At 45.0% G+C, this 12,722-nt stretch overlaps 1 protein-coding gene and 1 long non-coding RNA gene across 3 annotated transcripts in view; one reads left to right on the top strand and one right to left on the bottom strand.

Moving 5' to 3' along the window:
* TYRO3 (TYRO3 protein tyrosine kinase) overlaps window positions 1–12,722 on the top strand; it is a 68,519-nt gene that overhangs the window by 29,395 nt on the left and 26,402 nt on the right. For both annotated transcript variants that reach the window (XM_082239673.1, XM_082239672.1), the window contains exons 6-8: window positions 3,971–4,086; window positions 9,384–9,558; window positions 10,024–10,166. In XM_082239673.1, the coding sequence (XP_082095799.1) occupies window positions 3,971–4,086; window positions 9,384–9,558; window positions 10,024–10,166 (434 nt within the window). The remainder of the gene's footprint in view (window positions 1–3,970; window positions 4,087–9,383; window positions 9,559–10,023; window positions 10,167–12,722) is intronic.
* On the bottom strand, window positions 5,123–8,048 carry LOC309542865. Its single transcript, XR_014224474.1, has 2 exons — window positions 7,603–8,048; window positions 5,123–7,221 (listed from the first exon to the last, which is right to left on the bottom strand). It is a non-coding gene; the product is annotated as an uncharacterized lncRNA (long non-coding RNA).

Raw genomic sequence — 12,722 nt, forward strand, 5'->3', positions numbered from 1 at the left:
GAACAAGAGGAGGCAGATCACCGTGAGGGCAATTAAATTTCAGGAATGTTATGCTTCTGTGGATTTCTGTGCTTTGCAATGCCAAAGCTCTCATTTAAAGCTGGTAATTTGGAGCCCTATTAATAATTTTTGTTCCTTTCACAACTGCTACTTTCCTGCGGTGTTTCCTCCCCTCATAAGAAGCTAAAGTAGCTGCAGGCCAGGAGGGACTCACGCTCTTTCTTATTTTTAGGGCAAATCTACAGCTTTGTTTTGGTTGGTTGGTCATATTTTTTAGCAATGCAAAATGCGATTAGTTCATTTTATATGGGTGCATTGTTGTGGATGAGGATTACCAGAACCTTTATTTTCAAAGGGCTGTTTCTTTCTCCCCTCATTTAAAAAAAATGGCTTTGGGGTTTTTTTTGTTGTTGTTTTTTTGCTCTGCCCACCATTGGAATGTGGCCACTGATTCAAACCAGTGGGTTAGAATCATAGAATCATAGAATCATAGAGTTGGAAGAGACCACAAGGGCCATCGAGTCCAACCCCCTGCCAAGCAGGAAACAAGTATTGTCCAAACCAGTGTCTTCCCCCAGTATTGTCCACTCGAACCATTTAAAATACAAAATAAAAGATTCAGAAGGTAAAACAATAAAACAGTAGCATTCTCTCAGACTGATGGTGGTTTTTGCAGGAGGTGATCTTCCTGTTCTGACTTCAATGCATTTCACAGGCCATATAGGTCTGATAAGCAGCACTGTGAAAATGAAGAAGGAGCTGTCCCAACTGAATTCACCCAGGCCATTGGTGGTCTTTGATGCTTATGGCGTGAGTCCTCAGGCCTGGGCTGCTCATCAGCAGATCTTTTGGTAGTGCCTCAGATGGTGGAGAGGGGCTTCCCCACCTAGACTCTTTCAGGCTATTGTTGGTTCCTTCAAGAGCTGATGGTGTAAGCTCCCTGGCTTCTCCTCCTCCTCCTCACATAAATTCCTGGAGGAGGCCAGGTGAGGTGAATCATGTCTTCAGTTTGAAATCAATATCCTTCCTCATCCTCAGGCAGTCTTTCTGAGCCAAACAGTTGGAGACTGCAGCTCATATCAGCTACCCAGCAGCCATTGGATGCTGATGGTGGTTCATCTGCAGTCTTCAAATTGCACCTGTGGAGGGCTCTGGCTTCCTTGACCTTATACCAAGGATATCCAATGTGATGCCCCCCTGATGTTGTTAGACTGCAGTTCCCATCAGCCTCAGCCAGCATAGACAACAGTCTGGGATGGTGGGAGCCCTCAACTACTGTTACTTCCTGCATCGCCTGGATATGCTAAGTTGCTTGAATTCGTTAAGAGTCGTAAAGAGATCATAATTTAATGGTGGGACAAATGCTTTGCATGCAGAAGGTCTCAGATTCATTCCCTGGCGTCTTAGGAAAAAGGATGTCAGGTAATGGTAAAATCTTCGCCCAAGATCCTTGGGAGCTGCTGCTAGTCAGAGTAGACCAGGGTTTCCCAAACTTGGCTCTCCAGCTGTTTTTGGACTACAATTGGCACCATCCCTGATCACTGGGCCTGGTAGCTAGGGATGATGGGAGTTGTAGTCCAACAACAGTTGGAGACCCAAGTTTGAGAACCCCTGGAGTAGATAATACTCAGTTTGGTGGACAATTAGATCTGAAGGCAGCTTCCTATGCATCTGTGTCTTGTTTATCACTGGAGAAACCCAGGGGTGAACCTGTGGTGTTCTACATGCAAAGCGTTGTTACATCCTCCTTCCAGAAGCTGGATACTGTTGAAACAAATTTCTGGCCTTGATGGAACTTTAGCTTGATGCAGCAGAGTTCTTTGAACATTCCGAGGAATATACTGCACCGTGTCCCCCCCTCAACATAAAGGACCATTGTTACCAAACAGAACTGGGACTGATTGCACTGTCACACATGTTGGTGACAAAACATTTGGCTGTTAAGAATGTAAGGAGAGGTGAATGAGTTTAAAGGCCTATGCAGTCCTACATTCTGTTCTCATGGGAGCCAACCTGATGCGTATGGGAAACCCAAAAGCAGAAGGTGGGTGCAGCAGCACTCTTCTATTCAGTTCAGGGCAAGCTGCAAGAACACCTTTCCACCTTCTCCCTAGAAGCTTGCCGAGAGATAAAGAGATGCTGCCTCTTAGGGCCATCTAGGTAGAGTTTATAGCCATGTTTACCAATCTTTGAAGCAAGACAAAGGACAGCGCTGCAAGGAAACAAAACGGAGAGTAAGGGCAAAGTGGATTTATGGAGAAGGATCCTGGCAAGGTGTGGGGAACCATTTCAAGAGAAAGTGGCAGCATGAATGGAACTGCTGAGCCAAGAGTGGGAGCAGGAGATGACGGGAGCAGGGAAGGGGTGGGCTGGAGGGAACATATGGAGTGAGAAGATTGGGAGTAAATCAGAGGAGCGGGGGCCAGAGCAGTAAAAGAAGCGAAGGGCAAACAGCCTGGGCTGACGTGGTTCAAAGACAACAAAACAAGCCAAGGAAGACATTGCAGATGGCTCAAAGCAGGGAGTCATACGCACACATGTAGTTTTCCCTAGTGCAAATCCTCTGGGTGAAGTCCAAGGATGCCATTCTGCAGAGGCATCTGCTAACGTAAGAGAAAGAGAAGCAATTTCCATTCATTCTCCCTTCCCCTTTGAGCCCACTGCACCACCTCCCATGCTCCAAATCTAAATCTGGAACAGATTTCAGTGATTCTGAACCCAGCTTGGCTCCTGGAAAGAGATGTGGCAGGAGGAAGCTGTGATCTCGACCAGCTTCATCGGTGGCAACTCCAGCTTTTAAAATTTTTTATTTAAAAAAGAAAATTTTGATCATGGCACAGTTACACAAGACCCGGTCACTTCAAGATTAAATTACTAACACATTCTACATGGAGTAATGAAGAGTGTTCAGTAGCTTCAGTTGGTGTACATATTATATGGAGCTGGAAGTCCATCAGATGGACTTTAAAATTCTGCAGGATTCACAACCTGTGGTTTGACTTGTACAGTAATCTCAAGCCTCTTCTGTGTTTCACATCACTGAAGTATTAGCTATTTGCAACATCAGCCATTCCTCCTTCACCACTGGCTGGTTCAGTACTTTACCTGGTTCCACAGTAGGCTTCTCCTGTTTTTCTCCCATGTGAGCCTAGATTTTAAGTTTAAGTACTGTAAAGGCAAATGATGTGATTGCTCCTTTAAAGCTAAGCGAGTCTTGGCCTGGTCAGCTGCTTGGAAGCCTCATGTGAGCTCTGAGCTTCAGAGGGGCGTATAAGTGCAACAAAAAGAATGGATTTTGGCTTAGCACTAAAGCATTTAAACGTTGGTAAGCCACATGGATACATATGTGAATGTACACCACCCAACTGCTTTGGGTCCAGAATGACATTGTAGTAGTTGTTCAATAAGAGGAATAAGACAAGTTTGCATTTGTTTTATGAAATTGGCCCAAACATACCTAGATCTACTTGGAATTCTTTAAAAAAAAACAAAACAAAAAAACAACTCCCCAAACCTGTATACTTTCGGTGTTTAAAATAGGAATTAGTGGAAATTAACTCCTAGCACATCAGTTCTACCATCTGCCTATTAAAAGGACTAGGCTTTGCTTCCATGTTCCAGCACTCCAGCCCCTCTGACAAGAGAGATGCTATGCAAAGGTTTTAGGAACTTCAGGCTAGCACTGCTTGCATCTCAGATTCCACAGCAGAATGTTTTGAGAAGTGCCTGTGTCAAATGTTCTGTGTTTGCTATATCTGTTTAAATACCAAACACTGAATAAAGAGAATAAGTTATTCAGTGTTAATCAGGATTTATAATGCCATGTGCAAGCCACCCCTGTTCATACAAAGCTTGATTAGCACCTCTCAGGGACCTTATCCAAATTCCCAGACTGTAGCGTCTGCACATTTCCATATAAATATCTGCTCAGTTCTACATATGCTAAACAGCACCCGTCCTTCTTTTTCAGCTCTCCCCTTTCCACCTCTCAATGTGACAGTAACTCAAATCACCAGCAACAATGCCAGTATCACTTGGCTGCCAGGATTTGATGGCCGTTCTCCACTTCATTCTTGTACAGTTCAGGTATGTGACATGTGCATAATACCTCCTTGGCCAAAGCAAACAGTCAAACCCAGGAAATGTTTTGCTAGATAGCCGCTTGCTTTGCATGTCTGGGACCCTGGAGGCAGGGCTTTTCTACCCAGAAATTCTGTGGGCAACTGGCCTCAAAGGATGCAGTGCTTAATTTGTGACCAGAGCAGCATGGACCAAAATAAACTACTGACTTGGAAAGACCCTGCATAGGAAGATAATCAAGTGTCATTGCAAAGTTTTAGTTTGCTGTACAGTGATGATACGATGTGCATGCATAGAGCTCTCCCATGCACAGAATGAACCTGGACCAATTTGAATCCCTCTCCCCTTGCATGGAGGAGTGCTGTGTGATGGTACATGCACAGAGCCATTTCTCAGGCACACTGATGAATCCCACTTGTAAGTTCTAGTAGTACATATTCCATGCGTTCATAGGCAAAATAAAATACATAATGTCCCATTTTATTTTTAATTTGGGGAACTGACCTATTGATGGTCAAGAGACTTCTGCTATTTTTAAAAGGACTGCATCCAATGACTAATAAAGTATATGTAATCTCTGCCTCTGGTGTTTTACAATTTTTTATATGTATGCTGTAAGCCACCCAGAGTGACTGGGGAAACCTAGCCAAATGGATGGGGTATAAACAATAAAATTGTTGTTGTTGTTCCGTATATTGATACTATACATATTTTACGTAGTCCTTCCCCAGTGTTCAGTGCTGGCATGAGACTAAGCCTGTGGTACCACGTGCCTTAGCTTTAGTGCCCAGAGAAGTCTTTAACTTCTGATGTAACTTACAGCTCCTCCAGATAACCTATTTATTGAGTATTCATCCAGATTTTCTTGCATAAAGCTTATGTGAAACCTGTGGCTGATCTTTTTTGGGCATCTCTTGTGATAGGTTTGCAGGTATGCAGCAATGAGCATTCATTTTGATTTTACTGACCAGTGTTTGTACATCTTCCCATTAATCATTAGTTCATCCCACACGTTTCAGTGGATTTCTTCTTCATGTGAAAAGTGTGTTTGTTTGTTTGTTTTAGTGGATCTGTTGCACTTTTAAATTTCCAGTATGTGCTTGAATCCCTCCTGTCTGACATTCTGGAGGTGACTTTACATATTTTTGAGTTGGCAACATGCAGGCCTAAATGGCAGTTCATTGATTGGTACTTTATTGCGGGTCGCACAGCAGTTTGAAACAAATGCACACTTGCATTTTCCTGCATTGCAGGGGGTTGAACAAAATGATCCTCAGGATCCCTTCAAACTCTACAATTCTTTGATTCTGTGACTGAATTTCGGTATGAGCTGAGTGGATTCTGTGCATTGTCCAGCAAGTAAGGTAGTTTTATGCTTGCTCGACAAGTGCCTGGCTGGCAACTCGCCCTATATTTGCAGTGCCACTGCAACCGCTGAACAATGGGTGTTGGGGAGATCACACAGTAAGTAAGGCTTAAACTGCAGACTGAACACGTGGTGAAGCAATTACGCAACTGCTTTAGTAAGGCCAGCTCTGTTTAACTCACGTTTTCTCTCATCATGTCAAGTTGGTCCATTTAATTGATCTTCCGAGTGAACCAATTCACGCTGTTCTCTGGTGTGCTGTTGTCACAGATGAGTCATAGGCACAGCTGTCAAGCAAGAACTACCAGCCAGAACCAATAAAGATCACTCTTGCCCAGGCAGAGTCCCAGACTTTGCCCCATAGTCGGCACCTAGTGCGGAAGCAGAAACCAAGGAGTTCTGGAACTTTTTAAGTGAGCCCAGAGGAGTTCAGAAAGAACTGTTAACCCAGCAAGGCTCCAGAGGAGATTGAGAGGCTTGTATCTTCACTGCAAATTCCTCCTTCCCCTTCTAAGATTAATCTACTGAATCATTGTTCACAGCTAAGTAGTCTTGCTTTTCCTGAATTGATCTTTGCACCCAAGGTGACACTTGGGCACCCGGGCACCTTTCATGCCAACTCTGAGATTCCCACTGTGTCTGCTGCAGCTTTTGCTCTTGGAGCCCAGGTGGCAGAGAGGGAGAATCAGTGACCAGGGCAGGACACAGATAGATTATTGGAAGCACAAGCAAGACGTTTGTTTGGGACTTGTTCGGTTCTCCCAGGTCCTAAGTTGCACTGGGGTTCTCTGCAAGGTCCAGTGGTGGGATCCTGACACCCTTCTTGCTGAGGAAAGCTTGGGGGCACAGAATCACCCAGATACCTGGAAACCCTTTATGGCCTAGGGGAATGATCCAACTCTTTTCTTCTTCTGCATATTGGGCACCCATGCACAGGACATCTCTGGATCCCAGGCTCTGGGCCCAGCTCATCATGACAGCAGTCCCAACAACATTCAGTTCATCCTTAAAAGACGTGAACGGTTAAAAACAGCACGATCTCCTTGGACTCTCCCCGCTTATTGCATCAGAGGGTGGGTTCCCTGCACTGCCACCATTGTCAGCGTTCTGACTTGGAAGGGAATTAACAAAAGCAAACGGCTGAGTTGATCCAGCTTCCTTCTGCTTCGGCAGGGTTGCGGAAGGAGCCTGTGCATACTACTTTCATGAAATAAAAGAACCCATTGAGATGGCGATGATGACATGAGTCGTGACTCTCTGCACACAGCGGCTTTGCTCTTCTTTCTCGCACCATTTCTGCTGCTGCCGCTCTGCTAGAGAGGCTGTGCCTTGACAGATTAGAATGAATTTCCTCCTGTGCATTGGAATGCCACGCTTGCCCCGCCGAGTACAACCTATTCTTCCTGGTTTGCACGTCCACCAGTCACTGTACAATGCAAATCTGTCTGGCTTCTGAGTCCCTCCCACAACCTTCCAAATTTCTCTTTTTCTTTTCTTTTATTTGCAACCGGTGAAGTGGAGGGGGGGGGGATGGAACAAAGCGAGAGCAGCTCAGATTTCAACCTCCTCAGGCAGCCTCATTTTCCTAAGCTTCCCAGGCTTTTCTGTCCCATGCTGGAAGGGAAAAAGAAAGAGGGATTTCGCTCTCCAGTCAGGAGACATGACAGCCACCCTCAGTTATAGGGCCTTGGGGAATGGCAAAATGTTGAGTACCTCTCAGCTCTGATTTTTATTTGCAGGCGCTCTTGTCCACTGACCCATATTTCTACCTGCCTCTAGCTGACAGAAGGGACGCGGGTGGCGCTGTGGGTAAAAGCCTCAGCGCCTAGGGCTTGCCGATCGAATGGTCGGCGGTTCGAAACCCCGCGGCGGGGTGCGCTCCCGCTGCTCGGTCCCAGCGCCTGCCAACCTAGCAGTTCGAAAGCACCCCCGGGTGCAAGTAGATAAATAGGTACCACTTACCAGCGGGAAGGTAAACGGCGTTCTGTGTGCTGCGCTGGCTCGCCAGATGCAGCTTTGTCACGCTGGCCACGTGACCCGGAAGTGTCTCCGGACAGCGCTGGCCCCCGGCCTATAGATGCGAGATGGGCGCACAAACCCCAGAGTCTGTCAAGACTGGCCCGTTCGGGCAGGGGTACCTTTACCTTTACCTTTACCTAGCTGACAGAATGTTTGTCATTCTTGTAAGCAATGTTGTTGTTTCTTAAGCCAAAAAGTGGTACCCACACTTTTAACATCTGGGGGGGGGGAAAGGTGCCTGTTCTTCATACCCTTGAGTACCTGAAGAAAAAAAGCATTGTTGGTAGCGCTGGACACAAGCAAACGTTCCGTATGTCATGCCCACACACAGGAACACCACCCCACTGTTTGTTGTTAACAGGTTTTATAGCTTCACAGACCCGCACTGTATGTTTGACCAAAGCTGGCAATGGGACAAAACAAATGCGACTGAACATCAGGAGCATGGTTAATGTAGTGCCCTCCAGATGTTGTTGGACTGGGCTTATGGGAGTTGTTATCTGAACTGGAGGGTGCCGTGCCAGCTGCCCTTTCCATACATCATAGAAAACAATAATTCTATCATACCACTTTCAAACAATAATTTTTTTTAAATGATTAAGCTTCTCTTTACAATTCAGTGTGCAGGTGTGTCTTAAAAAAAAAAAAGGCATACAAAAGTGCTAAGTCAAATTAAAAGGAACCAAGATCCAAACCCCCCATTATCCTGTGTGGGAGAACACAGCTACAAATTGCATCTTATTAGATAAGCAGCAAAAGATAATAGTGTTAGATGGGAGGAGTATTTCCTTCTGCTAACTGAGCACACAAAGCCAAATGCAGATTCAGAGCGCTGTATCAGGGCGAACAATTAAGTTCCTCTAGAAATGCACATAACTGCAAGCCTTGAAGGATTTTGTTGAACACTTATTTATTTTTTGTTGAACTGTCACTTCAAAATGTAGCTCATTTATAGTCTTCCTTCTTCTGTATCCTTGGTTTGTAAGACAGTTTTGTTGATAATGAGCAGTTCCCAGAGTCTATCATACCGTTGCTGAACAGATGGAGTTTATTGCTTTCCCATTTGTGCAGTTGATTGAAGTCTTGCTTCAATTAGAAGAGAGAGAAAAAGGTGGGGAGGCGGAAGGGACCAGTTTAATGCCAATTGCTGGGAGGCTCAGAAAGCCAAAGTTCCAATGAGGCTCAGAAAGAGTATCTTTGGGCTCTTTGGAGGGCTGCAGTTGGTGATGATGATAGGTAAAGGTAAAGGGACCTCTAACCATTAGGTCCAGTCGTGACCAACTCTGGGGTTGCTTCGCTCATCTCACTTTATTGGCCGAGGGAGCTGGCGTACAGCTTCCGGGTCATGTGGCCAACATGACTAAGCCTCTTCTGGCAAACCAGAGCAGTGCATGGAAACGCCGTTTACCTTCCCGCCGGAACGGTACCTATTTATCTACTTGCACTTTGACGTGCTTTTGAACTGCTAGGTTGACAGGAGCAGGGACCGAGCAAAGGGAGCTCACCCCATGGCGGGGATTCGAACCACCGACCTTCTGATTGGCAAGTCCTAGGCTCTGTGGTTTAACCCACGGCGCCACCCGCGTCCCTCTGGTGATGATGATAACCGTCTTCAAAACTCTTGGGCCATAGGGAATGCCCTCTAAATGGGACAAAATGTTCCCACATGCCCAAGCAAGTGTCTCCTACCCAAGACGTTGTTCTAGAGTTTATGGTTTTCTTACAGCCTCTAGCATTTTGAAGAATTAGTCATTGCATATCAATGTTGTGAAGCCAAGATTATGTGAAATGTATTACTTGTTGGATGCAACTCTCCTAAAGATTTATGGCATAAAAAAAATGAGTCATTTTATGTTAAATCTATGAGAGTGTATTTGGCTTGTGTGTTCATATCTGCTTTATCTCCCTTCTGCAACAGGTGGCTGAGCTACAGGAAGATGAAGTTTCCACAGAAGTTGTCCCTGTCCCCTCCTTTTCCCAGGCTTTTCCAGGATTAAAGCACTCTACCAATTATAGTGCTCGGGTCCAGTGCACTAATGAACTGGGCAGCTCCCCTTTTACAGACTGGGTCTATTTTCAGACCATGGGATTAGGTAAGAACATGGCTTCATGGAAATAGTGAAGCATTTTCCCATTAAGCTATTCATTAAGCTATGCAGAAAACCATTGAACAACTTGACCGCATCTCCAATTGTAGCAACAAAATACAAGAACCATATAATTCACATGGTTGATTCAAACAATTGGCCATCAGCTTCATTTTTTTGCCATTGTTGTGCCTTAGACTGTAGTTTACTCATGGCAAATCATGTGAGGGTGTTCCTAGTTTATGCAGGTATAAAGGTGATGCTGGAATTTCCCAGTATTCACAGCTTATTCCAGGAGAGAAGAAGAATCTTAGATGTTCCAGGACCTCAAGAGTCCCTTTGGTGAATTTGCAAGGGACCTAGGAAATGAAATAGCTTTTTGCCCTAAGGCTGTTCCATACCTCTCTGCTCCTGAGAGCTCTCTCTCTCTCTAACAACAGGATATATGTTGTGATTTTCTTTCCATTACAGCACCAAACAGTACTCCACAAAACGTACACATTATCCAAAGAGATTCTTGTCTGATTTTGGAATGGGAAACAGTGGCTCCAGAAATGCATAGGGACAATGCCCTGGGATACAGGTTGGAGTGGAGTCAAGATAACATCACTCAGGTAACAGACTGAGCAGCATAAACATTGCCTTGGTGGGTCAGAGCATGGTCCAAATTCTGTTCTAACAGGAGCCAGTCCCTGGGATCTCACAAGCAGGTCATGATAATGAGGACCATCCGTTGTTGTTTGTCCTAGTCATCTGATATACTCAAGCTGTGTACACACTATAACTTAAATGCACATTTGAAACACACTCTTTCTATCAAAGAATTCTGGACACTGTAGTTTACCCCTCACAGAATTGCAATTCCCAGCAGCCCTTAACAAACTACAGTACCCAGAATTCTTTGCGGGAAAGAATGTGCTTTGAATAGGCTTTAAAGGCAGCACTTTTTTTCAGCCGGAATGTGCCTGTGAGTATACCAGTGCCATTATAAGAGAACAAAGAAGTTGTTCATGGTGAGTTATGGCACCTCTTTTTCTAGAAAAAAAGCACAGTTTAAAGGTATAGTACATACAAATCTTCAGATGCCTGAAAAGAGAAGTTTCATTCTGCTATGTTGACTCATGGCAGTGATAGACTTATCCTCCACAAATGGATCTAATCCTTTGAAGAAGCCATCAAAGCTAGTGGTTGTCACCACATCTTGTGGCAACGAATCCCACAAGTTCATTAATGCAAATTATGCAAAAGGACTTTCTTTGATCTGAGCCTACTGCCAATGTTTTCACACATGAGGCTTAAATGGATTTCTGCCTGTATCCCTCCCTAATGAGAAAGGAATACCTATATCAGTTAGAATAGACTTTTGACTACGTTTTTTCATAGTATGCAACAGTTAACAATGGTTCTGTCACTTGTGTCAGGAACAGTAGAACACAATGCTTCTCTGTCTTGTCATGTGTAAAAATTGTGTTAGGCAGAGCAACTTGGATAGTAGATTCATCAGGAGGAAGCTGATAAAGGCTAATCATACATTCTGGATCAATAAAATTCATCATATTCTGCTTGTCACAGACTATTCCTTGTTCCAGATTTGCCAGGCAATATCTTGAGCTGTATCTCAAATTACAGTGGGACCTCGGGTTAAGTACTTAATTCGTTCTGGAGGTCCGTTCTTAACCTGAAATTGTTCTTAACCTGAAGCACCACTTTAGCTAATGGGGGCCTCCTGCTGCCACCGCGCCGCCGGAGCCCGATTTCTGTTCTCATCCTGAAGCAAAGTTCTTAACCTGAAGCACTATTTCTGGGTTTGCGAAGTCTGTAACCTGAAGTGTATGCAAGCTGAGGCGTATGTAACCCGAGGTACCACTGTACCATCAATTATAAAAGTAAATTATAAAATTAATTCAGAGCGAGAAACTGTTTGAATTTAGTGCTAAGGGAAGGTTCTAGACCGGGGTAGTCAATCTGGCATCCTCCAGGTATTGTTGGATTCCAGTTCCCATCATGCCTAACCATTGCCCATGCTAGCTGGGGCTGATGGGAGTTGTAGTCCAGCAACACTCTCTGGCATTCCCTCCCCTTAGATTTGACTGGCCCTCTTTCTGTTGTCTTTTCATGGCCTACTGAAGACCTTCCTCTTTCAACAAGCATTTTAAGTTGAGATCTTTCCCAGACTGCGTCTGCGTTGGAATGGTTTTAAAGATGTTGTTATTGTCATTATCACTTCTTGTTTGCTGCCCTGGACTCCTTTGGGAAGAAGAGTGGAATATAGAAAAGTAATGAATAATAAATATCATTACAGCACCATATTAGCTGCCTGTGTTCTAGACTGACAGCTTGGAAATGAATCCTAAAAAGCCACGCGCAAGTCTTAGGAATGGGTTTGTGTCAAACTGGAAGGTGGTAACATATGTTATCCTCAGTCTGTTCTGGGTTTGATTTTGTGCAACATACTCATTAAGGAGTGGAGAATTTCCTCCCCACCCCCCACTCCTCTCCTAATGCGGCTGTCACAGAGTTTGTAGGCACTACAATATGACAAAGAAAAAAAGAGAGAGCGATTACAATCCCACATCTCTTCAAGTATTTATTGTACCTCTGCAGCTAAGCTTGCATTGATTATTAGGAATTTTAATAAAAGTAAAATAAAAAAAGCAATGCAGGCACAATATATTAGTATACAGTGGTACCTCGGGTTACATACGCTTCAGGTTACATACGCTTCAGGTTACAGTCTCTGGTAACCCAGAAATAGTGCTTCAGGTTAAGAACTTTGCTTCAGGATGAGAACAGAAATCGGGCTCCGGCGGCGTGGCAGCAGCAGGAGGCCCCATTAGCTAAAGTGGTGCTTCAGGTTAAGAACAGTTTCAGGTTAAGTACGGACCTCCGGAATGAATTACCGTATTTTTCACCCTCCAAAAATGATGGGGAAATCTGGGTGCGTCTTATGGGGCGAATGCAGGCTTTCGCTGAAGCCTGGAGAGCGAGAGGGGTCGGTGCGCCCCGACCCCTCTCGCTCTCCAGGCTTCAGGAAGCTCTGTGCAACCCTCCGGAGACCGGCTCCGAGGGTTGCGCAGAGCTGCCTGTAGTCCCCGGCTCAGCACAGCTCTGCGCGGCCATCGGGAGCAGGGCGCTAAGTCCCGCCCCGCTCGGGATGGCAGCGCAGAGCT

Source organism: Podarcis vaucheri (assembly GCF_965113315.1).
Source record: "Podarcis vaucheri genome assembly, chromosome: 1".
Taxonomy (NCBI): Eukaryota; Metazoa; Chordata; class Lepidosauria; order Squamata; family Lacertidae; genus Podarcis; species Podarcis vaucheri.